The sequence below is a fragment of the Mytilus edulis genome, chromosome 3, assembly GCF_963676685.1.
Source record: "Mytilus edulis chromosome 3, xbMytEdul2.2, whole genome shotgun sequence".
In the NCBI taxonomy this organism is placed as follows: Eukaryota; Metazoa; Mollusca; class Bivalvia; order Mytilida; family Mytilidae; genus Mytilus; species Mytilus edulis.
Window position 1 is genome coordinate 61,922,107 of NC_092346.1, and position 27,989 is coordinate 61,950,095.

A 27,989-nucleotide genomic window follows, 5' to 3' on the forward strand; every position below is an offset into this window, starting at 1 on the left:
TTAGGAACCGAAGTCTCATTTAATAGGACAAGTAATCTTTAAAAATGTTCAGAACCGTTATATTTACATGTTTTATGCTTTAGAGTTATCTTTTGGCCTGATGCAGTTTCCAAACGTGATAACTTGTGGGCATCATTGGCTGTACTGGTACTCTTGAACTCTTTTTAATGTCAAAATTTTGAAAACCGTATAAGCCATTGCATACAAATTCTTAAGTTTATAACAATAACAAAAGATAATTTAATTTCTTTTTTTTAATGCTATTTTCCAACATTTTTGTTTTTACTGAATATAATGACGTCTTTATACTAAAAAAAAACTATACTCAAAACGTCTTGTTCATTAAGGTAGAGACCTCTAACAGCCTTTGGTAACATTTAATAACATTTTAATTTTATGAATATAAGTAAAATTGATAAAAAAATAAATAATTTAAAGCATTATTCTAATTTTAATAGATTTCAACAACTTTTTATGATCCACAATTATCGAGAATATCGGCAGTTATAACCGAATTCTTATTGTTATTTTGTTTGGAAGGGAGAGCGGGGAAGGGGCCGTTATGATTATAATGATTAAACACATACTAACAGCTTATAAATCATTCCTGAAGTGTATTGATGTAATTATGACAAGCTCCCGTTAGCATTATAATAGTTCAGAAACAAATATTAAATAGCTCCCAGTGTATTTATTATTTTACATATATTTTACATATATTTGTATGAATATGATGTAATTTTAGTTCTGTCATACACTTTTCTGAAGTCCTAGCAAAGTGGTGTATCATTTTTAAGACTTATAAAATAGTTCCTTCGTAAAGATCACCATTGTAACTTCAAACTAACTTCATTCATCAAAAACATTCAGCCTCAAACTAGGTATTTGTTATTTGTAACTTAAAACTAAAGTATTGTAATAAGTCAAACTTTCAACAATCCTGAAGTTAATGCATACTAATTGTTTCTATATCATGTTTATTTTACAAATGATCTGTCTAAATTTCCCCTTTTCAACGTTCAGTAGTTACAATGTATAATGCGACTCGATTATTCTGACATTTAAAAATAACTCCTATAAGCTACCCCAATAGAATCGATTAATAAGTAGGACTGTACTTGTGGGAAGTTTTTGCAGGTAGGTTAAAGACAGTTTAAAGTTATTTTAACACACACAACAATAATTTGAAACTTTGCAATTATATAGTTATAAACAAAGGTCGTGATTCACGATGTATTTTTTCAAAAAGTATCACTAAATATCATATTAACTCAATTGATGAAATGTAGATTATAGCTATACTATAAATAACTAGAGGTATCTGAGGGGTATATAATTCGTCTGTTGACTAGATTAGTAACTATATACTATTAAGTTTAAGAAGTGGAAACAGTGGGAAGGGATGGTTTCACACCATGCTTGTCTCGCGTATCTTACACGGGGTTCACAACCTCAGAGTTCACACCGTTTTTATCTCGCTGATCTTGCACGCCCTTACAGTCGCATGCAAACATGAACACACACAAACACCTTTCGCCGCCACAATGTATATAAAAGAATACTTCGTGTATTGCATCCTACATCCTTGTTTAATTCCTAGTACGAGAACAGTGGCGGATCCAGCCATTTTAAAAAGGGGGGGGGGGGGCTCCCAACATAGAGTAAAGGAGTGGTTCCAACTATATGCTCCCATTCAAATGCATTGATCGGCCAAGAAAAAGGGGGTTCCAAACCCCGGAATCCCCCCCCCCGCCACTGGAGAAGGTTCACCTCCCGAAATTAAAGCTTGTTTTGTAAGCCATAGTAAGCCAAGGTGTCTGCACTATGCTAGGCGGGGTGTTTATGTAGAAGTTAGAAATAAAAGTACAGGTTCCATGCAGCTCCGCTCGGGGAGGAAGTTAAGAATCAGACAGTGGCGGATCCAGAACTTTTCCTAAGGGGGGGGGGGGGGGGCCCGCTCCAGTCATTCTTCAATGATTCCCTATATAATCAACCAAATTTTTCCCACGAAAGGGGGGCCCCGGGCCCGCCAGCCCCGCCCCCCCCCTGGATCCGCCTATGTCAGATCTACTATAACATCGTTAGGTAGGTTTTCTAGGCACTTTATACATATTCTAACGCCTGGTATTTCTTGACCATAAGAAATCCGATGGACAAGATATAATTTGTAGTTGTCACTACACATAGGCAGACTTATACAGCTATATATATATATATATACGTTAACGCTAATACAGAAAACTCAATTATTTTAAAATCTTTAACTTCCAATTATACTTTATTGAATTCGCTGTCGTGTACGGATAAGAAAGTGCTATTGTAATTAATTTAAATGTCATAGCAGTTAGTATTTATCACCGATTCCACGGAAACACCTCTAGGGATAACAGTCAATAGACAATTGGAGAAAATTAATTAACATTCTTCTTATCTCCATATCGATAATCTCGTTAAGAAGAATTGAAATGGAATATTAAATGGTTTGTTTTCTACAGGATGCCTGTAAAGTTTTTGGAAGGAGAAGATGGAAGCAAACTGAAGATATTGGAACATGAAGGATTCTATATCCCAACGTTTCCGTACCCAACACACGCTCAGGAATACGCAACACTGCCGACGTGGAAAGCTAGGGATGATGATTTACTCGTCTGTGCATACCCTAAATCAGGTGTGTACTGTGTTTGTAAATGCTCCACTTGTTACCCTTGTCCCCCGAGACACTGCATTATCCCTCATGCTTCTACAATAATGTAACACACACATATATATATTTATCGCTATTTTGTGCATTTTTCCTTTGATCTTTTTTGGTGATAATTTTTCATATCATGCTACTCGCTTGATAGATTGGTACTGCAAAGTGGATCGACGGGCAGGGTAGAAAATTGTTCTGCCACTGGAGAATCAGTGGGATAGGGACGGACATTTTGCCTTGCAACCGCAACCAGCATATCAATCAAAGCTGTTCCAAAGGTAATTCAAAGGACATCGTCACACTCCCACGTCACGAGGAATCAGATTAATTGTTAATATAAATTAGATAAGCAATATGATTGAAATGCAGATCCTTTGTCAATGCTATGCTTGTAAGCAAAGCTTAAACACAAGATCTGTATTTTAATCAGATTACATAATAAGTTAATAATTCTAAGTACAAATGTTACAATATGCATATTTGCAGGAAACAGATCATTATATTTTAATAGTTAATGGGATTTGGAAACAATTTGTTGGCCTATATTCATATCCGTCTCCTATTTAAATTAGCCCATTTCGTTATTACGTAAAATAATGTGTTTTAATAGCTATGTATTGAATGTTACAAGCACGCAAGAGAAAACAATAGTCAATAAGTACCAAAGAAAACCCAATCAGATATATAGCAGACCATTATACAAGTACAATTATAGTTCAGTACGTGTTTACTCGACTTTTACTCGATCTGATGAACAATTATTAGTGAATAAATCGTTTACTATTGAATTATAAAAGTACTGCCTATATTTTTTAGCATTTTATGCACTTTTCCATTGCAACATGAAGCAAAATGAACATGTGGTCTTGTAGAAGATGGCTGTGTATTTTGTTATTAAAATGCTACTAACGCAAATAACGGGCTTTGGTTTCTATCTCACCACTAAGATAACTATAAATTAGACATTTTGGTGTGGCTAAAAAATATGTTGATTCAGTAAACTTCTCTGCGTACGAAGCCCTTTGTCAGAACTTTGCTCAGTCGTGAGCAGAACAAGTTCAATTGGTTCTTTTACGTATACATTTGTTTTAGATAAAAAAAAAATCTCTAAAAATACAAAAAATAAAGGGTTTACCAAGCTTTTTTGGTGATAATTTTTCATATCATGCTACTCGCTTGATAGATTGGTACTGCAAAGTGGATCGACGGGCAGGGTAGAAAATTGTTCTGCCACTGGAGAATCAGTGGGATAGGGACGGACATTTTGCCTTGCAACCGCAACCAGCATATCAATCAAAGCTGTTCCAAAGGTAATTCAAAGGACATCGTCACACTCCCACGTAGTAGTGTGTTATGAGACTGCCCTCCGTAATCCGTAGTACGGAGCCCGTAATCCCCTCTAATCTTCTTAAACCAGCTTATAATCCCCTCTAATCTTCTTAAGCCAGCTTATGGTACGATTTAAAGCAGCTTATGATGCAACTTTAAGCAGCTTATTATGCAATCAATCGGATAAAGATAATCCTTATCTTTTAATCTAGATTAGTGCTCCTCAATGTTTTTTGTTCCTTTAAGCACATCATTGTGCAATCAATCGGATTAAGATAATCCTTATCTTTTAATCTAGATTAGTGCTCCTCAATGTTTTGTTCCTTTTTTTATCCCGATAAGAGTTAACAATTGCTAATTATAATCTATTTGTTTTCGGACTAGAGAACCGAGTATTAACCCTTTTAATCCTGATTAGGATAAACAAATGCTAATTATAATATATTTGTTTTCGGATTAGAGAAACGACTCTTAATTTATATCCTAGATTAGAGGAATCCCTTTTGATAATTAACCAGTTGTTTCCAGACAATCAAAATCCAATTGTTTTCGAACTTAATTAGCGGATCCTTTGTTTGAATAAAGGGAATTAATTGTAACGGAAGGAGAGACAGGCTATTTTTTATTTTTACAGGAAATACTCTACACAACAGATTGCAAGAGAGAAGAAATATTAACAAACCGCTAACTGTATTTTCTAACAAACTAGTTGAGATAAGGATATTTAAAAAAATGAAAAAAGTTTTTTTTTCTTTCTCTTTGTAAATTCTTGATATTATTTTCTTTCTTTTCTCAATTAGTTTGTTTAAAAATAAACACCTCGTTGTCTCATCTATATATAGTTTCTTTTAACACAAAATAATAACACATTTCATGTATTAATCATTTATTTAAAATATTCTAGATTGTATTTGTTTTTTTTTTAGTTAAAACATTTAAATTGTAACCATTTTTTTCTCTTCTTTTTTATTGTAAATATACTGTTTATGTCTCGTTGCACATACATTTTCTTTTGGGTTTCCAAATTAGTTTCTGTCTTTTTTGTCTTTTTATTCCGTTGGATGTATTCATTGTCACTATCTTCACTGTATTCATCTGTTTCTTCTTTCTCCTTATTTTCTTCTTCTGTTTTCTTTTCTTTATAAGAGGTAGACTCGAATCGTACTTTGTTTGTTTTTTCGACATTCCTAAACAAACAAAGTGGAATGTCAGTAGACTTTAGAAATTGGTAGAATTGATGTATACCAGCTGTTAGTTTTCTACGACCAATTGGAACTGTTGAATCACGTATCAAGTCAACGATATGAGTGTTTGAAATAACTTTTCCGTCAATGCAAACTTCACCTTGTTCGTCCCACTTAATAGATGGTTGTTTTTGTAAGTAAAGTAAAAGTCGCAAGGCTTTGTCTTTATATCTAGATGGAATAGTTATATTGATTAACGATTGTAAATCATCATGTAACGGTTTCTGGTCATAAGAAAGATTGTGTTGGTCATTGTCTCGAGGTGGAGTGTCATTTAACACCACTTCCGCTTTCGATTGATCTTCGTTTTGTTTTTGTAAGACAGCCTCGAATTTATGTTTAGGAATAAGAATCATTTCCTTCGTCATTTTAAGTGAGCAAGCACAATCTTTACTACTATAGGAATGAGATTTGATCGATACTTTAAAAGAAGTCTCTTTCGATGTAAACGTTGGGTGTCCTCGGCAGTGATTTTACGAATAACCGTTTTGTACTCCAACAGTTTCTTTTTATTTAGCGGAGATAGTGTAACGACTCCATGTAAAATGTTGTATATACATTCTAGTAGGATCTTAAATTGTTCGTTATTCATCGTTTTTATCATTGCGAGTCTTTGTTGATCCTCAGCGGAAGCCAATAAGGATAGAAAATTAACGTGTCTAATCACTTGCTTACTCATAGCTTTTTAAGTATTATTTCGGAAGAAAAACCACACAGTTCTCTCCAATGAATATATTTGTTCTAAGTAAATAAAGTTTGTCTGTGTGAGCGCTCAAATCAATCGTCAAGTATCCGTATTTTTTTTTGGTGGCGAGTTCGTAGGCCGACATGAAATATTTCACCTGACCTGGTAAAATTTGTTTAGCAAGTACGGTTAACTGGTGTTGATCACGATGATTTTTCAGACAAATAATGTAAGATGCATTCAGGGAAATGGTGCGCATGAATTTACCCGGAGAATGATATAAATTCTGAGTAAGCATTAAAAGACTTATGTTTTGATGATGAGATTTTACCGTAAATAAATTTAAAACTTCCACATCGTTCACTGCTGTTGCGAGCAAATCGTCTAAAACCAGAAGCATGTGTTCCCTTTTTTCTGACCATGCATCCACTTGATCACTGCTTGGTAAACCTTCATGAAAAGTTATATTGTTTATTTCTTTTTCCATACTTGTGAATAATTCTTGATAAACAGAATAGCAATATACAATTTTTACAGGAGGGGATGAAAACATACCCCCAGCTTGTTTAATTATGCGAAAAGTCAACATAGTTTTTCCACTTTGTGTCGGTCCCACAATTAAAATAGAACATGGTGCTTGGAAAGGTAAAAGCGTACGATCTCCACTTGACATGGTCTGAGTTTTTTCAGTTTTAATTTCCCCACAAATGACTGAAATAAAGTTGAAGTTCGAGTTTTATATGTTTGATACATAAGTAGTTTTTGTTGTTTTTGGTTTTTTTTTTTTCTTTTTCTTTTTTACATGTATTTAGCTTCTTTTGTTATATTTTTGGTATGGTTTTTTATTATTTTTTTTTTTTTTACGTGTTTTGCTTCGATGTTCCTTTTTGATGTGTTTATCTTCCGTTCTCAACCATTAATGCAAACAAAAACTGTTAAAAATCATTTGGTCACAGAATAATGAAAACCAACATTGTAAAACCAAATCGTGAAAGAAAAGCCTCAGTTCTACCATCAAATTTCAAAAAGAAAACAAGCTAAGAAATATTTATTGAACGCACAAAATTTCAAACATGAATACAAGAACATAAATAATAAATAAAATTACATACAATGTACAATATATGAAGAAAAAAAAGAATGTCATATTAAGTGTTCACGTGATTTGATTCTTTTTTCCATTAAACGGTAAACAGCTTCTTTTATTGGTTGACTACGTAATCTATCCAATACAATCACGTTAAGTAAGAAGTAATTGCATACAAATTCTGATGACATGTTCAGTTTTTTTACGTCTTCTCTGAATTTAATCAACACATCTAAAAGTGAAAACGAATGACATGCTGTTTCAAAATGTCTTTCCAAGTGCTCCTGCTCTCCATTCATCAAACATTCGTGGTTATGTTGACTGGGGTGTTCAACTTGGCAACCAGAACACGTTTCTTTCGTTTTCTTTGTTATCAAGTCCTGTAACACCTCGGCAAAAGAATAGATCAAGACTGTAGTTAGAAGCTTCTTCTCCATACCCGACATGATGACTGTTCTCAAAATAAATGTTTAGTGATCTTCAATAAAAGAATGTAGAAACAGTATACTCTCTTTCAGATTACACAGTTTTAAGCATACGTCTCTGTTGATTTTGATTTTTTTACCCTTTACAACGATATGAATTAAGGTCTTTTGCTGTAGTCGTCTTCCTGTTTTCTTAATAATTACTTTAGTCTCGTCGTCAATGGTAAACACAGCTTCTCTCTTCAATAAATTTGTGTCAAGCCGTTCGTAATCACGTTTGGTTGCTTCTCTCACCAAATCAATTTGACACTGAGTCATGGTGACTGTGGTGTTTTTATATACGGTGGTTTAAATACAGGTATAAGTGAGGATACGGTGATGTAACATTACTATATATAGATATGACGCAATAATATTCATGCGTGGGAGTCAAAACATAATCGTGCATGTTATGACATGTTTTTAGAATTAAACTTTTCGGAAGGATGGATTTGGTAAAATATATCCAGTACACCCACTCAATAAACTAATCCATAATTCACTGTTTCCATTTTGCATTGTTATATTAACAAGTGATGCTATTACAATTGTTATTACAATAATTATTTGACAGAAATACACGATTTCTGCTTTGGGTATATTTTCTCCCATGAAACGCCAAGTCGTTTGTGTGCTCTCCGTATTACTTCTTGTCTCTTCCATGTTGTTAAGTGTAATAAAGGAACCACGTCGCTTATCACTCATGGCTTTAAATACCTTTTCAAAAAAACAAAAAAACAAAAAAAATCAAAAATCTTTTCTCTTTCAATTAATGATAGGTTAAGAACACATTAGAAAGAAGTTCCTTCTTCCACTGTTCAATCTCCTTCTTTTCCACACAAAAATGATATAATTTAAACAATGTTTGTTTTTTTAACTTACAAAGATATATATACATTCTCCCTTTTCGCTCCTCGAACACGAAAACGTTATATATCATCTCTATCTCATTCATTATTTGTATTAAAATGGAATATATGAGAAAAAAAGTCTTAAAAAGGAACGAAAGATACCAGAATGGCACTCAAATTCATAAAATGAAAAAAATAAAATAAACTGACAACATCGAGGGTAAAAAAAAAGACAAACTAACAATGATTGTTAAACGTACAGCGACAAATATTACATACATATTCATTTGTAAATGATTAACTAGTATGCAGCTTCATACCTTACGTAACATAAACGTACAGTGACAAATATTACATTTAGTAACACTCAACCAATTTAAATAAAAAAAGAAAAAAAAAAAAGAAAACAACAACAAACTATAGATTCTTTTTTAATTATTTGGGTGGTCCTTAAAAGGACCTTACACAATTGTGTAAATTTTTATCATCTATTCTTCATTTTCAAGTGGTGTGTAGATGTCTAAGTATTCCGCTAATACTGCGTTAAAATCATGACTGCAGAAAAACAAATCTTCCATAAATTCTTCATGGTCTTCATAGAAAAACAACACACATATTGTTATGTTACCCGTTCTCCATGTTCCTACTGGCCAATTTGAATGATGCTCTCGTCGCTTTGGAACAACTTCGTTTCGTATCAAATTTGATCTTATTGGGTTTAAATGACGGAAACGACCATTCACTTCTCTCTGGAAGATAGAATTGCAAATGTTAAACATAGGAGGAATCATTGTTTATAAAAATAGTATATAACTCTGATGTATGAAAAATATAATGTTATGTATGAATAAACATTTCACTATACTTTCCTTGTTGCTTAAGCACTCCTTTATAAAGAAAAAAAAGGGGGGTTAAACTAGATTAGAAAAATATATCTTAGCAACTCAAATCAATAAGGATTTTTTATATTCGAGGATTAAATACAATCAATAAAGATCAATTTTAAATACCCCCCCAAAAAAAAATCAATAATAGCACAGGATTAGAATTTAAATACCCTATGCGTGTTGTTTCATATAAAAAAGGGGGAATTATCTTCTCAGATAAGTGATTATGTTTTTTTTTTTGTGTTTTTTCTGTGTGACAGAGCTTAACGTTGACGTGTTTACGGATGTTCATTAACGACCTACCAAATATGCTGTTGTTTAATAACTTGTAGTACATTTTCTCGAACTCGTTTGTGGCTTGTTTCCTTTTGTTGGTGTTGAAATCGATGTAAGTTTTCAACCAGGGGCTCTGTCTAAATTTTAAAACTCTGTGCACTTTCTTTAGTCGCATTCCCAATTCCAAATACAATTGTAGGTTGCGGTAATGAATCACATATTTTTCCTTGTCGTGTAAATTCGGTACCAACTTTTCACACGAACCCAACGTCTTCTTTCCAAATAATTCCTCAAGCATCTTACGAGAGTAGGGTGAAAGGTCCTCAGTGCGAATGGTCTGTCGTTCAGGGGCCAACGGGAAATCAGAGTGTTCATCGTGTAAGGCAGGCGGGTACTCTAAATCAACTTCTAATATGTAACCCTCATTGGAATTAGGTGTCAATGATCCAATGTTGTTCTTGAGCTTTTCTATGTCTTCTCCTTCATTCACCCAACTGAAAAATCCGTAGGGAAGGTGTTGACTCATTGCCCATCCATAAAGGTTATTGGCATCGAAATATCCCAGGTACGATGTTTCTTTACTCGGATCATAATCATCGATGAGGTAGGGATTGTTGGCTTTTGCATATCGATGGAATATACTGGACACTCCCCCTCGCAACCCCTTCTCAATGAACAACAACATATCGATGTCTGTAATGAGGTCCAAAACAACACCAGTCTTCTTTAGCATGGCGGACCAACTTAATCCGGGGGTCGTATAATAATAACATGGATCAAGTTGGTAGTCGCGAAGAGAGATGTCTCTAAATCTTTCGAAAATGTCAGAGAGGAGCGCAACGTCCATTCGAAGGTATATGTCAGAATATTCACCTAACGTCTTTACATTCATCTTCTCCCATACTTTGTTGGCAAAGTGAAAGTCCTCTTCGCTGATGTGTTCCTCTGACAATCGACTATAAAAATTCTCTTTGCTGGGCAAGCTTCTCTCCTCCAATTTACTCTCCTCGTCGACGTAGTCATATGGGAAAACACCCTTCCGCAACAACATGGAAAAATGCTCTGGGTTTGGGAAAGATTTTCTTAAGAAAACGAAATGTTTCTCTCCTTCTTGTGCCAGATTTTTCGTCAACGATGCTAACGACTCGTTCAAAAACTGAAGCGAGTCTATAAATCGTAGGTGTCCCAATGTAAACGATAGATACTTTTCCTTGTTGTATGGAATGACGTTTATAACGTGCTCTTTGTACTTTCCAATCTTTGTCATGATTAGATTGGCATCAAAACCTTTTAGGTTATGTATGACTACCGGAATGAAATTTGGTACTTTCATTTTTAAATTACAATCATTGCACGCTATTCCAATCACTTCCCCCGTTAAATGAGAATGGTGTATAACCTTCCTGTTTTTAGTGCTGAAAGGTTTTCGACATGTGAAGCATATGCTTGCGAGATTGTACTCCATTTGCACGAATTCATTGACTATCATTGGTTCATTGTGAGATAGGATACCCATAATCTCTCTTTCCTCTTCCAATAAGGCATCAATGAAAGTTTCAATCACATCAGGTCCACGATAAATGACAGGTGGTTTCTCATACCGCTTGTCGATGGAAACTCTCTGATATCCGAAACTGTAAGCCTCCATTTGTTGGTATCTATTGGTGTTGGAAACCTCCGGATTCTGCTCACAGGTATCTACTTTTCTAGTCAAACATTCAAAGTCAGCGTAAATGACAAACGGGTGTCTTTCCGTCTTCTTATATTCATTAAATTCTAACACCTCCCCCTCTTTCGGAAGTGAGATTTTTTGGAAATCTACCTGCTTACACTCCTCTTGATGTTTCATCAAAAGTCTGTTTTCTATAAATCCTTGGAGACAATGATAACAGAAAAAAGTTTCACCATGGTGTTTTTTAACTCTAGATAGAAACCTGTTGAAATTAGTTATCAACACATAATGTGATTGATTATCGTCTTTCCTCATATACAACAGATTTATGTGATGACACTTAGTCTTTTTGGTTATGAACAATGGATAAATTTCATCATTCCTCTCTTCATAACCGAACACATTAATTGAAATGGTTGCGTTCTGTCGCTCAAACTTTGCAATCTGTGATATTGGTGTCGGAAATTGTATCCCTGTCACATCAATCCTATCGATGTATGTTTGATAGTGGTGCACTTGTTCTGGTTGCATCTCTCCCTCGTTTGGTGGGTGAAGACTGGCTAACACGCTCCACATGAAACAGCGATCATCTTCATTCATCACATTCAACAGACAGTTCGCCCAATTCATCGATTTTGGTAAATGAATATAACTACCTGCATACAAAGGTTTGTATTTTATGATGGTTACTTGTAGTTGAAGTACTTCTTCCATTTGATATCCGCTTCCGTTTTTTAGAAACTCTTCCATGCTAGTGAAAATTTTCTGTAAGCTCTCATTTAAGGTGTGTTCTAATGTGTCTTCTTCTTCATTCCCACTCTCCATTACAGTTTTTGCATTGCTTCGAAAGAATGGTACCTGCTCTTCGTATGTCCCATCCACACCATATTTAATCATTCTCACTTGAACATTGAGAAAAAAATTTATGTTACCCTCTTTTCGTCGATCCTGTAGAAGCGACATGATTTTTTCCCGCTTTTCTCTCATGAAATGAATAAGATCATAACGTTCATCTTGTGTGGAAGGTTGTAGTTCAACCACTTCCACGCTGTCATTTAGCGCCTTCCTGCTTCGTGTAGCGCCTCCCTTGATGTTTATGATAGCTTCCTCACCGTCATTTCGTGTCGCAACGCTGCTTGGTCCTGCTAATGGGTCTCCATTCACCGTGAAATTGTCACCTCCTACATTTTTCTTCTTTTTTTTCGATGGTGTTTCTGTAGACTTATTGCTCTCGCTGTTGCAAGTTTCATGATTTTTCAAATGTCTTTTCGACTTCGTGTGTTTGATCCAAGTGTCCTTTCTGTTTGTTACATAGCTACATGGGGTACACTTGTACTGATGTGTGTGTTCTGCTTTGTGGCGAAGTAGGTTACGTTTTTGCAAATATCTTTTACCACATATTGTACATCTGAATTCTTCACTATTCCTTTTTTCTTCAGCTGAGTGAAGAACCTTGACAAAGTCTTCTATAGAAAGTTGTTGTAATGTGTTTAATACATCACTTGATAAAGCTTGTGCCAATTGATCAACTAAATTTCCATTTGCACCTTCCATTACTAGATTGATATCTCGAGCTTGATTATAAGTATGTCTGTTAGTTATGTTTGAAAACAAACCCAAAACAGGTGTAGTTTATACTTTTACTTGCTTTATATAAAAAAAAAACACAAAAAAAAAAACATAATCACTTATCTGAGAAGATAATTCCCCCTTTTTTATATGAAACAACACGCATAGGGTATTTAAATTCTAATCCTGTGCTATTATTGATTTTTTTTTGGGGGGGTATTTAAAATTGATCTTTATTGATTGTATTTAATCCTCGAATATAAAAAATCCTTATTGATTTGAGTTGCTAAGATATATTTTTCTAATCTAGTTTAACCCCCCTTTTTTTTCTTTATAAAGGAGTGCTTAAGCAACAAGGAAAGTATAGTGAAATGTTTATTCATACATAACATTATATTTTTCATACATCAGAGTTATATACTATTTTTATAAACAATGATTCCTCCTATGTTTAACATTTGCAATTCTATCTTCCAGAGAGAAGTGAATGGTCGTTTCCGTCATTTAAACCCAATAAGATCAAATTTGATACGAAACGAAGTTGTTCCAAAGCGACGAGAGCATCATTCAAATTGGCCAGTAGGAACATGGAGAACGGGTAACATAACAATATGTGTGTTGTTTTTCTATGAAGACCATGAAGAATTTATGGAAGATTTGTTTTTCTGCAGTCATGATTTTAACGCAGTATTAGCGGAATACTTAGACATCTACACACCACTTGAAAATGAAGAATAGATGATAAAAATTTACACAATTGTGTAAGGTCCTTTTAAGGACCACCCAAATAATTAAAAAAGAATCTATAGTTTGTTGTTGTTTTCTTTTTTTTTTTTCTTTTTTTATTTAAATTGGTTGAGTGTTACTAAATGTAATATTTGTCACTGTACGTTTATGTTACGTAAGGTATGAAGCTGCATACTAGTTAATCATTTACAAATGAATATGTATGTAATATTTGTCGCTGTACGTTTAACAATCATTGTTAGTTTGTCTTTTTTTTTACCCTCGATGTTGTCAGTTTATTTTATTTTTTTCATTTTATGAATTTGAGTGCCATTCTGGTATCTTTCGTTCCTTTTTAAGACTTTTTTTCTCATATATTCCATTTTAATACAAATAATGAATGAGATAGAGATGATATATAACGTTTTCGTGTTCGAGGAGCGAAAAGGGAGAATGTATATATATCTTTGTAAGTTAAAAAAACAAACATTGTTTAAATTATATCATTTTTGTGTGGAAAAGAAGGAGATTGAACAGTGGAAGAAGGAACTTCTTTCTAATGTGTTCTTAACCTATCATTAATTGAAAGAGAAAAGATTTTTGATTTTTTTTGTTTTTTTGTTTTTTTGAAAAGGTATTTAAAGCCATGAGTGATAAGCGACGTGGTTCCTTTATTACACTTAACAACATGGAAGAGACAAGAAGTAATACGGAGAGCACACAAACGACTTGGCGTTTCATGGGAGAAAATATACCCAAAGCAGAAATCGTGTATTTCTGTCAAATAATTATTGTAATAACAATTGTAATAGCATCACTTGTTAATATAACAATGCAAAATGGAAACAGTGAATTATGGATTAGTTTATTGAGTGGGTGTACTGGATATATTTTACCAAATCCATCCATCCGAAAAGTTTAATTCTAAAAACATGTCATAACATGCACGATTATGTTTTGACTCCCACGCATGAATATTATTGCGTCATATCTATATATAGTAATGTTACATCACCGTATCCTCACTTATACCTGTATTTAAACCACCGTATATAAAAACACCACAGTCACCATGACTCAGTGTCAAATTGATTTGGTGAGAGAAGCAACCAAACGTGATTACGAACGGCTTGACACAAATTTATTGAAGAGAGAAGCTGTGTTTACCATTGACGACGAGACTAAAGTAATTATTAAGAAAACAGGAAGACGACTACAGCAAAAGACCTTAATTCATATCGTTGTAAAGGGTAAAAAAATCAAAATCAACAGAGACGTATGCTTAAAACTGTGTAATCTGAAAGAGAGTATACTGTTTCTACATTCTTTTATTGAAGATCACTAAACATTTATTTTTAGAACAGTCATCATGTCGGGTATGGAGAAGAAGCTTCTAACTACAGTCTTGATCTATTCTTTTGCCGAGGTGTTACAGGACTTGATAACAAAGAAAACGAAAGAAACGTGTTCTGGTTGCCAAGTTGAACACCCCAGTCAACATAACCACGAATGTTTGATGAATGGAGAGCAGGAGCACTTGGAAAGACATTTTGAAACAGCATGTCATTCGTTTTCACTTTTAGATGTGTTGATTAAATTCAGAGAAGACGTAAAAAAACTGAACATGTCATCAGAATTTGTATGCAATTACTTCTTACTTAACGTGATTGTATTGGATAGATTACGTAGTCAACCAATAAAAGAAGCTGTTTACCGTTTAATGGAAAAAAGAATCAAATCACGTGAACACTTAATATGACATTCTTTTTTTTCTTCATATATTGTACATTGTATGTAATTTTATTTATTATTTATGTTCTTGTATTCATGTTTGAAATTTTGTGCGTTCAATAAATATTTCTTAGCTTGTTTTCTTTTTGAAATTTGATGGTAGAACTGAGGCTTTTCTTTCACGATTTGGTTTTACAATGTTGGTTTTCATTATTCTGTGACCAAATGATTTTTAACAGTTTTTGTTTGCATTAATGGTTGAGAACGGAAGATAAACACATCAAAAAGGAACATCGAAGCAAAACACGTAAAAAAAAAAAAAATAATAAAAAACCATACCAAAAATATAACAAAAGAAGCTAAATACATGTAAAAAAGAAAAAGAAAAAAAAAAAACCAAAAACAACAAAAACTACTTATGTATCAAACATATAAAACTCGAACTTCAACTTTATTTCAGTCATTTGTGGGGAAATTAAAACTGAAAAAACTCAGACCATGTCAAGTGGAGATCGTACGCTTTTACCTTTCCAAGCACCATGTTCTATTTTAATTGTGGGACCGACACAAAGTGGAAAAACTATGTTGACTTTTCGCATAATTAAACAAGCTGGGGGTATGTTTTCATCCCCTCCTGTAAAAATTGTATATTGCTATTCTGTTTATCAAGAATTATTCACAAGTATGGAAAAAGAAATAAACAATATAACTTTTCATGAAGGTTTACCAAGCAGTGATCAAGTGGATGCATGGTCAGAAAAAAGGGAACACATGCTTCTGGTTTTAGACGATTTGCTCGCAACAGCAGTGAACGATGTGGAAGTTTTAAATTTATTTACGGTAAAATCTCATCATCAAAACATAAGTCTTTTAATGCTTACTCAGAATTTATATCATTCTCCGGGTAAATTCATGCGCACCATTTCCCTGAATGCATCTTACATTATTTGTCTGAAAAATCATCGTGATCAACACCAGTTAACCGTACTTGCTAAACAAATTTTACCAGGTCAGGTGAAATATTTCATGTCGGCCTACGAACTCGCCACCAAAAAAAAATACGGATACTTGACGATTGATTTGAGCGCTCACACAGACAAACTTTATTTACTTAGAACAAATATATTCATTGGAGAGAACTGTGTGGTTTTTCTTCCGAAATAATACTTAAAAAGCTATGAGTAAGCAAGTGATTAGACACGTTAATTTTCTATCCTTATTGGCTTCCGCTGAGGATCAACAAAGACTCGCAATGATAAAAACGATGAATAACGAACAATTTAAGATCCTACTAGAATGTATATACAACATTTTACATGGAGTCGTTACACTATCTCCGCTAAATAAAAAGAAACTGTTGGAGTACAAAACGGTTATTCGTAAAATCACTGCCGAGGACACCCAACGTTTACATCGAAAGAGACTTCTTTTAAAGTATCGATCAAATCTCATTCCTATAGTAGTAAAGATTGTGCTTGCTCACTTAAAATGACGAAGGAAATGATTCTTATTCCTAAACATAAATTCGAGGCTGTCTTACAAAAACAAAACGAAGATCAATCGAAAGCGGAAGTGGTGTTAAATGACACTCCACCTCGAGACAATGACCAACACAATCTTTCTTATGACCAGAAACCGTTACATGATGATTTACAATCGTTAATCAATATCACTATTCCATCTAGATATAAAGACAAAGCCTTGCGACTTTTACTTTACTTACAAAAACAACCATCTATTAAGTGGGACGAACAAGGTGAAGTTTGCATTGACGGAAAAGTTATTTCAAACACTCATATCGTTGACTTGATACGTGATTCAACAGTTCCAATTGGTCGTAGAAAACTAACAGCTGGTATACATCAATTCTACCAATTTCTAAAGTCTACTGACATTCCACTTTGTTTGTTTAGGAATGTCGAAAAAACAAACAAAGTACGATTCGAGTCTACCTCTTATAAAGAAAAGAAAACAGAAGAAGAAAATAAGGAGAAAGAAGAAACAGATGAATACAGTGAAGATAGTGACAATGAATACATCCAACGGAATAAAAAGACAAAAAAGACAGAAACTAATTTGGAAACCCAAAAGAAAATGTATGTGCAACGAGACATAAACAGTATATTTACAATAAAAAAGAAGAGAAAAAAATGGTTACAATTTAAATGTTTTAACTAAAAAAAAAACAAATACAATCTAGAATATTTTAAATAAATGATTAATACATGAAATGTGTTATTATTTTGTGTTAAAAGAAACTATATATAGATGAGACAACGAGGTGTTTATTTTTAAACAAACTAATTGAGAAAAGAAAGAAAATAATATCAAGAATTTACAAAGAGAAAGAAAAAAAAACTTTTTTCATTTTTTTAAATATCCTTATCTCAACTAGTTTGTTAGAAAATACAGTTAGCGGTTTGTTAATATTTCTTCTCTCTTGCAATCTGTTGTGTAGAGTATTTCCTGTAAAAATAAAAAATAGCCTGTCTCTCCTTCCGTTACAATTAATTCCCTTTATTCAAACAAAGGATCCGCTAATTAAGTTCGAAAACAATTGGATTTTGATTGTCTGGAAACAACTGGTTAATTATCAAAAGGGATTCCTCTAATCTAGGATATAAATTAAGAGTCGTTTCTCTAATCCGAAAACAAATATATTATAATTAGCATTTGTTTATCCTAATCAGGATTAAAAGGGTTAATACTCGGTTCTCTAGTCCGAAAACAAATAGATTATAATTAGCAATTGTTAACTCTTATCGGGATAAAAAAAGGAACAAAACATTGAGGAGCACTAATCTAGATTAAAAGATAAGGATTATCTTAATCCGATTGATTGCACAATGATGTGCTTAAAGGAACAAAAAACATTGAGGAGCACTAATCTAGATTAAAAGATAAGGATTATCTTTATCCGATTGATTGCATAATAAGCTGCTTAAAGTTGCATCATAAGCTGCTTTAAATCGTACCATAAGCTGGCTTAAGAAGATTAGAGGGGATTATAAGCTGGTTTAAGAAGATTAGAGGGGATTACGGGCTCCGTACTACGGATTACGGAGGGCAGTCTCATAACACACTACTCCACGTCACGAGGAATCAGATTAATTGTTAATATAAATTAGATAAGCAATATGATTGAAATGCAGATCCTTTGTCAATGCTATGCTTGTAAGCAAAGCTTAAACACAAGATCTGTATTTTAATCAGATTACATAATAAGTTAATAATTCTAAGTACAAATGTTACAATATGCATATTTGCAGGAAACATATCATTATATTTTAATAGTTAATGGGATTTGGAAACAATTTGTTGGCCTATATTCATATCCGTCTCCTATTTAAATTAGCCCATTTCGTTATTACGTAAAATAATGTGTTTTAATAGCTATGTATTGAATGTTACAAGCACGCAAGAGAAAACAATAGTCAATAAGTACCAAAGAAAACCCAATCAGATATATAGCAGAGCATTATACAAGTACAATTATAGTTCAGTACGTGTTTACTCGACTTTTACTCGACCTGATGAACAATTATTAGTGAATAAATCGTTTACTATTGAATTATAAAAGTACTGCCTATATTTTTTAGCATTTTATGCACTTTTTCATTGCAACATGAAGCAAAATGAACATGTGGTCTTGTAGAAGATGGCTGTGTATTTTGTTATTAAAATGCTACTAACGCAAATAACGGGCTTTGGTTTCTATCTCACCACTGAGATAACTATAAATTAGACATTTTGGTGTGGCTAAAAAATATGTTGATTCAGTAAACTTCTCTGCGTACGAAGCCCTTTGTCAGAACTTTGCTCAGTCGTGAGCAGAACAAGTTCAATTGGTTCTTTTACGTATACATTTGTTTTAGATAAAAAAAAAAATCTCTAAAAATACAAAAAATAAAGGGTTTACCAAGCCTTTATAACACCTTGTACGTAACTTTTATAGATACAAATGTATAATTACATTGAAACTTATACATGTTATATATGGTAGTTACGCGCGACCGTTACGTGAACCGGTTAAAGTTTTCCTATGATATATGACATTTCTTTTTACATATTTTAAGTTATAATAATTACTCCCTTTTTTTTAAAATACAGCACAACGATAGTTAACAAAAGAAGTAAAATCAAAATATCAGAAAAATATAGAACTACAAATATAGCAGAGTCATACAGCATGCTATACGCACAGAACTTGATTTTGTAAAGATACGTATCTGTGGTTATAGATGAGGAATACCACTAAAGACAGTTTAGGCTACATAATCTTATTTCCCACCTAATAACAGAATACATTTCTTCATTACTCGGCCTTTTTTCTAGTTTATACCCAGAGACATACATGTACTGTTTTCTGATGTTGGAGTCCATTACTATTACTAAATTAAATACGATACGCGTTACCAGGCATATTATTCTTTCTCATCCCCATCTTTCTTTGCTAGCCAAAGACTAATGGCTTATGGTCGTAAGCCTTGGCTAGCGAAGATTTCTGGTTCCATACCAGAGCATAAGTGTTTGTAAGAACGTGGCCATACAAACTTCTACGTTACTTCTTATAGATATCTTATGAGTTTATATTGTCATTTTATATTATACTTCGATCTAATTGTAGGCACACATTGGTTATGGGAGGTAGTCTCAATGTTAAAGCAACAGAAAGCGGAACGGATAGATGCCATAAAAGAATGGAACATGTTAGAAGGCATGGAGCAGGCTAATTTTGATAGTCTTCCTTCACCTAGAATTCTGAATACACATATATATTTCCGTCATTTACCAAAAGACTTTAAGAATAGGAAATGTAAAATTTTGTACATGCTGAGAAATCCGAAAGATGTGGCCGTGTCATTTTACAACCATCATGCCAAGGTTTTAGAATATGAATATTCTGGCTCATGGGAACATTATTTTACAAGATATCTAAAGGGAGATGGTAAGTCTTTTCATGTCTCAATATGTATTTAATTAATGCATATCGGCTGTTGTCTGCTCTATGGTCGGGTTGTTGTCGCTTTGACACATTCCCCATTTCCTTTCTCAATTTTATTTTATACATGTAGTCGTTGGGTAAGGGTGTTAAAAAATGTAAGTTTTAAATCAAACTTGTAAAATGCCATCTATGATTAACAAATAATAATTATTATAGTGATAACAGTATTGATCAGTATTTTTTTTGAAATATCAGTATTACATGACACGTAGGAGATAACGAACAAATCATGTTAAAAAGAAAGAACGTTATAGGACAACTCACGATCGGTACAGCAATGAGAAAGGCTTAGATTGTGACAGTTGTTATCCATTTGTATGATGTGTTTGAGCTTTTGATTTTGCCGTTTGATTAGGGACATCCGTATTTGATTTTTGTGATTTAAGTTTTACAGATATACAGTGAACATTTAAGATAAAACTGAAAGTTTTATGGTTCTATGATGGCGTGTATAACTGTCTTCCTTGCATGGAAAAACGATTCGTGTTACTCTGTTAAGCCCGCGTCACACTGTCCCGATTTTTACGCCGATGGCAACACGATAATGGAAATTTTCAAAATCGGGACTGATCGTATCCAGATCGGGCTATTCGTAGTGGCATCTTTAACCATCGTAGAACCATCGGCCACTTTTTCTAGGCTTCGGGGACAACTTCGGGAAGGGTTCTAATTTTTTTAACATGTTAAAAAATCCCCGAAGGTGCGTCCGATGTTGAGGTTTCGTATTGAGTTCGTATCACCATCCTCACCATCGTAATGTCACCGGGAATGCATCTTTGCACATCGTATTGCATTCGTGTTTCCATCGTTTCCATCGGGCAGTTTTGACATTACGATGTCTACACGAATGAATCACGAAGATACCCGAAGGTCTTACGATGGCAACACGACTTCGTGAAGACCTCGTAATCCCGTCGTGTTGCCATCGAATAAAAGTACGAAGGCGACAAGATGGAACTACGACGATAATAAATCCAGCTAAATGTAAGTTAATTTTCGCGCTAAAATACATTTAAAGTGCCATGCGCGATATGCACTGGTCAGTCTAATACGACAGTTAAGAAAGACGTTCACAAAACATGGAGCTCATATCATATGATTCTATGAGAACAAGAAAGGCGACAGCGTTGTTTCTATTAATTCAAATGCAAAGAGCAGCTATTACAGGCTCAGGACTTACTTTTACAAGTAAAATATTATTTTTTGTCAACTTTTTATATCAAGTAACATAATGAAAATCATAAACGCGCCTCGTACACCAACACTGCAGGTACACGTATATAGGGAAACCAACTTTTTCTTCATTATTCTGATTTTTTATGTATCGTCTGAGTTGTTGTCACACGAATGTTTACTCCATTTTGTTTTCTATATATCATATTTTGCCGCATTTGTTGCTTTCCCCACATCCTTCCTTTTGTCTATATTATTATGATATTCTCCTGGAAAGAGCTCTTTTTGAATAAAAGGGATCAACAAACCCATTACCTTACCTTTAAGATAGATCAGTAAACATGGGCATAATTATGGGTGATTATTCAGACTAGTGCACTCATTTTACAGTTCAAACAAGGTAATGCCGAGCGTGGCATCCCCTCGTATGTAACATATTGGGGACAGAAATGGACACTATATTTGTATATGACACATGCAGAAAATGGTAAATTGAATATGCATATTTGATACATAAACTATTTTTTTAGAAATCAACCAAAACATTCAGTAACTGGAAATACCTTTAATATTGTCTTTAGAACCAGCAGGTAAAAAAATGAGCAACCAATTTCCTGTGTATTATGCTATTTCAAGGAGAAAAAACAAGTCAATCTGCATGACCTTGACCTTTGGCCTTGAACGTAAAAAATGTCAGATCATTACAAGGAGGAACAATATACCAAATGTCGTTAAAATCTTTTGAAGCTATTGGTTTTAGAGTGTCCACAAGGGTGATATTGCCTTGTATTACAACTGCCACTGTGACCTTGACCTTTGAACTTTAAAGTCAATAGCGCTTAAGATATTCTTAACGAGTAACACCATACCAAGTTTTGAGCATTTTGGTTCTAGAGTGTCCATAACAATTTTATCTACACGTAACTTACATGTAGTAGGCGATGGGATAATAAACTAAGTTTTATACGAATTAGACAAAAGGATATATTTCCCGCCATGCATGGCAGACTTGTACAGAAACGATATGTTGTCGAAATTCTTTTCGTATCTTTTAGACATCGTATGGCCATCGCGCCATCATCGTAATCCATCGTGTAGCCTTCGTAATTCATCGTGTAGCCTTCGTGATCCATCGTGTAGGTTTCGGCTGAGATATGAAGCTTTAATACCCGCCTTCGGTTAACCTTCGTATGTCCATCTTTTGCTATCGTATATAATTTCGGCACCATCGTATAGACTTCGTTATTCATCGTACTTGCTTCGGTCACTTTTTGAGATCGGGACCAACTTCGTACGAACTTACAATTTTCGCATTCGGGTGTCCATCGTATATAAAAATCGGGACAGTGTGACGCGGGCATTATGAAATACAGTTGGGTCTCAGTCGGTAAATATAAAAATAAGGAGATGTGGTATGATAGTCAATTAGACAAATACTTCATTAACAAATGGCATATGTTTGCAATCTTAAAGTAACCCGTAATGAGCGAATTTTAGATAAAAATATATATGGCATAAAAATTACGACACTATTTGTTTTCTTCAGTTGATTATGGTTCCTGGTTTGAGTACACATTAGACTGGGAACGAGTTATGGAAGATAACCCTGAGTATCCGATACATACCTTACACTATGAATCCATGAAACAGGTATGGTATTTGTTAGAAATCATAATAATATTAAATATCTCTTAAATTCATGCTTCCATATCATACTTAAATAAAAAGTTTCAAACTACAGAGAAAGATCAGACAGTTCTTATCCAGGAGAGACATGAGTATTGAAAGTAATTTTCCGTAACTATTAAGAAAAGACATACATTAACTCAGAACTACAAAATGTAGTTTCAGTTTAAACACATTGTTAGATGTTCTTTCTTTGGAATAAAACATGTTATTTCTTAGATTATATCCATAAAAAAAACTTTGGACGTAATTTTAAAGTCTGTTTACAAAGAATATGTCTTTAATGTTATTATACTTTGTATGATTCAGAAGGAATTTGCTTGATGAACTTAAGTTTAGTACTCCACCGACCCTGTAGGAAACAGATGTAGCTAGATATGTGAAATCCTTTATTTAAAAGTAAATGAGACTCGATCATCCATTTCCAACTTAAACTATTCTATCCACCTACTTTCTACATCATTTATATATCTGCCTTTAAGATAAAAAATAATTCGAAGTGACTACAAAGAAGCTGGTCATGTGTGAAGGTGATCATTCACTAGTTTATAAAGAAGACACATGTTACATGTTTTCTATACGTAGCTATTTGTTGCACATGATTCTATGCAAGTGATGTTATTTCCTGCATAATCTGTAACATCTGACTATTTAGAATGATTCTAGTTAAATTTTGAGTACATTATTTCAAAACTAAGTTAACCATCTGTCGGTAAAAATTCGAGTGCACGATAGTCAAGTTAAATTACGCCAATCTCTACAAAATTAGATTACACCCGATAACATTACAAAAAAAATTCGGCACATCAAATGGTTTTCGTCTGAACTGGTTTATTTCATACCTCGCCACAAAGTGGCGATAAACATCCGAAACGAAGCAGTCTAGTTGGATCTGAGTAGATGATAACGGTTTCATTCGACTTTTGACTTATATGGGAGTTATTACCCTTAATTGAAGCAGTTTTACCATTGTAGTGTTTCTGTCTTTTATATTTAAACTTATGATAGACAGCAGTTGTTAAAATAGGGCGAAGTTGAAAGATTTTGTGATTGAATTTGAGAATGATGAGCAATTCAGACTCTGGAACACTTAATAAAATGTTTATTTCTTATTTTTTGTAGAACAGTTTTAATGAAATAAGACGAATTGCAAAATTTCTGGAAATTGAAGTCACTGATGATTTGGTGCAAAAAATTGATGATTTGTGTTCATTTGAGAAGATGAAAAAAGAGAAAAATAAACACGAAGATGTGAATGAATGGAAAGATAAAGAGCCAGGAATGTATCGTAAAGGTAGCGAAGAGTAGTAATATTTTATTATAATGATATAAAATTACATAGATGCATCTTTTGACGTCTGTAAGAACTCGAATACTGTCAATATAACAAGACTTATTTAGATAAGATTAAAAAAAGATTTTGGGATAACCAGCAATAAGACAGCAACTAAAAAAGACATCTACAAGGCATATATACATTATGTAAATAAATTAAACAGAAACAATCAAAGACCTGCCCTATTCTTGGTTCTCCAATGAGATTTCTACACAACGATATTCACCCTGTTAAAATCATACAGTCTTCTACAAAGCACTGAATGTAACCTAAATGTAAAGTTATAAATTGACCCGGGCAACATATAAATATGAAAGACATTCGTCTGTACAGTAAATAAAACAACAAATTTGCTAAAGTATTCATTTACATTCAGGAACAGTATATCTCTATTTTAAAACTAAATCACTAAAGAATGGAAACTAAATTGCTTTACTCTCTTACTTGCATAGAAATAATTAAGGTGTTGTAACTGCATTAAACAGACTTATCATAAGGTGATGCATGGATAACACTGTTCAACTCGTATGAAAGCTAATGAAGCATAATCATAAAAAAAGAAGATGTGGTATGATTGTCAATGAGAAAACTCTCATCAAGATACCAAATGACACAATAATTAACAACTATAGGTCACCGTGCGGCCTTCAACAATGAGCAAAGCCCATAGTAATAGTCAGCTATAAAAAAAGCCCCGAAATGATAAATGAAAAAAACATTTCTAACGAGAAAACCAATAGTCTATGTGCAAAAAATGAACGTAAAACTGATATGTAATGCATTTATGATACCGTCTTTCTCGTAGAAATTAATGAGTTGATGTATGCAATTGTAAGATATATTTATCGAACTATTGGGTCACACTTTGTTTGACATTTCATCAGTTTATACTTCTTTGTAAAAATGAGGAGTAAACAACGAGAAATGTCAATTCATCAAGCCACAAAAGCCACTGATATGACAAACGAGAAAACCAATGTGCCGATAACAATAATACTTTATTCCAAAAAGTATACAGCTCATAGGATACATACTAATAATAATGTAACATGCACCCATATAAGAATTTGTACAATAGTTACATAATATAAATAAATATAGAGATGATATTCTATGGATTAATTTGAAATGCAAACATGACCAAAACTTTATGCTTTATCTGTGTGTGTGTTACCTGCAACCGGAACGGTCAAGTAGGGGCAACATTGCTCAGGAATTTTACGACCATCTTCTATCGCAAGTGTATCTTTATAGTAGCCATAATCCAGTCCTGATTTGTGGTGATTTTAATGGGCGCATAGGAAACTCGCAAGATCTAACTGACTCTATCGGTACTCTACCAGAACGATGCTATATTGATTCTGTAAAAAATGCTTTTGGTGTATTTCTGTTGGAGTTCTTAAACGACTCAATTGCTCTATGTTAAACTGAAGAGGAGACAGTTCAAAAGACAATTTTACGTATGTTTCGCCTATTGGTAAATCTGTCGTTGACTACATGATTACTCCGCATGCTTCGTTGACAAAATTTTACGATTTCGAGGTAAAACTTGTGTCAGACTTGCTAATCGATCACAATATTGAAGTACATCCCAACTCAAGAGTCCAGATCACTCAGTATTACAGTGTTCATTCGATTATTCGGAGTATCGAAATTATACAAGTCCACACGTAGCGAAAACGCCAATTTATGAAAACAACTCTGTAAAATCTGTGAGGCGAAAATATGACGTCACAAAGATCCCAAATGATATATTCAAGAGCGAACGATGTGTGCGCTGTTTAGACAAAGTGGTCGATTCACTACTCGATCTTCATAACATTGAACAAAGAATTAACTCAATCTATGAAACGCTGCTGAATACAATTCATGACGAAATGGACAATGTTCTTGACTATAAAGATCTTGGACAAAGCACACACAAACGTAAACGCCGTAACACAAAACCGTACTGGAACAACGAATTACGAAATCTACTTCGGGAGGTAAATATTGCCAAAAAGGACTATTTGAGGTATCAGGGTGACCGTCGAACAAAAACAAAACGCAGGGAGATATTCAAAATAAAGCGTAAACAATTTGATAAACGTTTACGACAAGAAGAACGGTAATATACAGCTCAAAGACTAAATCGAATTAAATCAATCAATCAGGGCAATCCAAAAGAATTTTGGCGTGAAATCAGTAAACTATGTCCGGGAAAAACATCGACAAACATTGATAGTGTCAACATGGACGATGGGTCAGTGTCTCATGATCCCTCCGAAATTTTACAACGATGGAAAGAGGAGTACTCCAAACTGTTCTCTAGTGACAATACAAAAGTTGATTCTGAATTTGTTGAGCAACTGCAAAACCTTAATTCACAACTAGAGCGTGAATATGAAAACCTCCCTGTTAATCAAACATATGTTGACAACACGAGCACATCTGAATGAACCTATTTCTCTTGATGAAACGAAACGTGCGCTGATGAGTTTAAAAAATGGCAAAGCAGTAGGAATAGACAATTTACCTAATGAAATACTAAAAAGTGATGTACTGTCGAAAACTCTTCACGAACTGTTCAATGTGTGTTTTAGCTATGGAATTTTTCCAGATCCTTGGTGTCGAAGCATTATATGTCCTCTGCTAAAAAAAGGCAAGGATTTCCGCAATCCGATGGATTACCGAAGCATAAGTCTGATGTCAACTGTCGCAAAAACATTTAGTCAAATTTTGAATGAAAGGCTCATCAGTCATCTCGAAAACAATAACTTTCTCAGTGAGGAACAAAACGGATTTAGGCGGCTTAGATCATGTCTGGACCATATCTTTTCACTGTGTACAATACTGAGAAACAGGAAACTGCAGAACATAGACACTTTTTTGTGCTTTGTTGACTTCAGCAAGGCATTTGATTCCGTGAATCATACTATACTCTGGAATAAACTTTTAGCCGTGGGTGTGTATGGAAATATGTACAAAGTAATTAGGTGTCTCTACTCAAAGCTACATTATTATTTTTTGAGAAAATGAAAACGAGACACAACAAAAAAAAAAAAAACCAAATAAACAAATAAACCTGTGACAATTTTGCCTCTATCGGTACCAATTTGCTTAAAATCAAACTAAAATGATATGTGTATGCTTGTACCACTTCCGCACGTTTCATCCTACACTATATGTTATTTATTTTATTTCAGGACAAGTTGGTGATTGGAAGAATTGGTTCACTGTCGCACAAGACGACTTATTTGACAAGTTTTATAAAGAAAAAATGTCAAAATCAAAAGTCAAAATGCAATTCAGTGTATAAAATAAAGAAGAAACTATTTAAGAAATCCAGAATTTTACAATCAACGTTTTTAAAGGATGATGGAAACAATGTTTATGTGGTGCTAAGGAAATAATTGCCATTACACATTTTTTCTGTTTTTTGTTAAAATATTATACAAAATAGTTATTATTTATTTTTATTTTTATACACAGTAAGTTTCATTGATTTTATGTCTGAATATATAAAGCTACACATATCATGTATTCGATATATTAACACAGGTCAACCAGATATTTTTTTTTAAATTTTATCAA

The 27,989-nt window shown here is 33.6% G+C and overlaps 1 protein-coding gene across 1 annotated transcript; it reads left to right on the plus strand.

Annotated features, from left to right (window-relative positions):
- Positions 1–1,039: 1,039 nt before the first annotated feature.
- On the plus strand, positions 1,040–27,938 carry LOC139517042 (sulfotransferase 1B1-like). The gene is made up of 6 exons (XM_071307636.1): positions 1,040–1,137; positions 2,496–2,668; positions 19,844–20,164; positions 22,941–23,044; positions 24,203–24,374; positions 27,602–27,938. The coding sequence occupies exons 2-6, from the start codon at positions 2,497–2,499 to the stop codon at positions 27,712–27,714; spliced, it is 882 nt and encodes a 293-aa protein (XP_071163737.1). The 5' UTR covers positions 1,040–1,137; position 2,496; the 3' UTR covers positions 27,715–27,938.
- Positions 27,939–27,989: the final 51 nt, after the last annotated feature.

Bases quoted from the DNA above. Each gene is read 5' to 3' on its own strand.
- LOC139517042 (XM_071307636.1), top strand. From the start codon at position 2,497: ATGCCTGTAAAGTTTTTGGAAGGAGAAGATGGAAGCAAACTGAAGATA. The intron at 2,669-19,843 runs GTGTGTACTGTG...ATCTAATTGTAG, and splicing joins CTGTGCATACCCTAAATCAG to GCACACATTGGTTATGGGAG. The intron at 20,165-22,940 runs GTAAGTCTTTTC...TGTTTTCTTCAG, and splicing joins AAGATATCTAAAGGGAGATG to TTGATTATGGTTCCTGGTTT.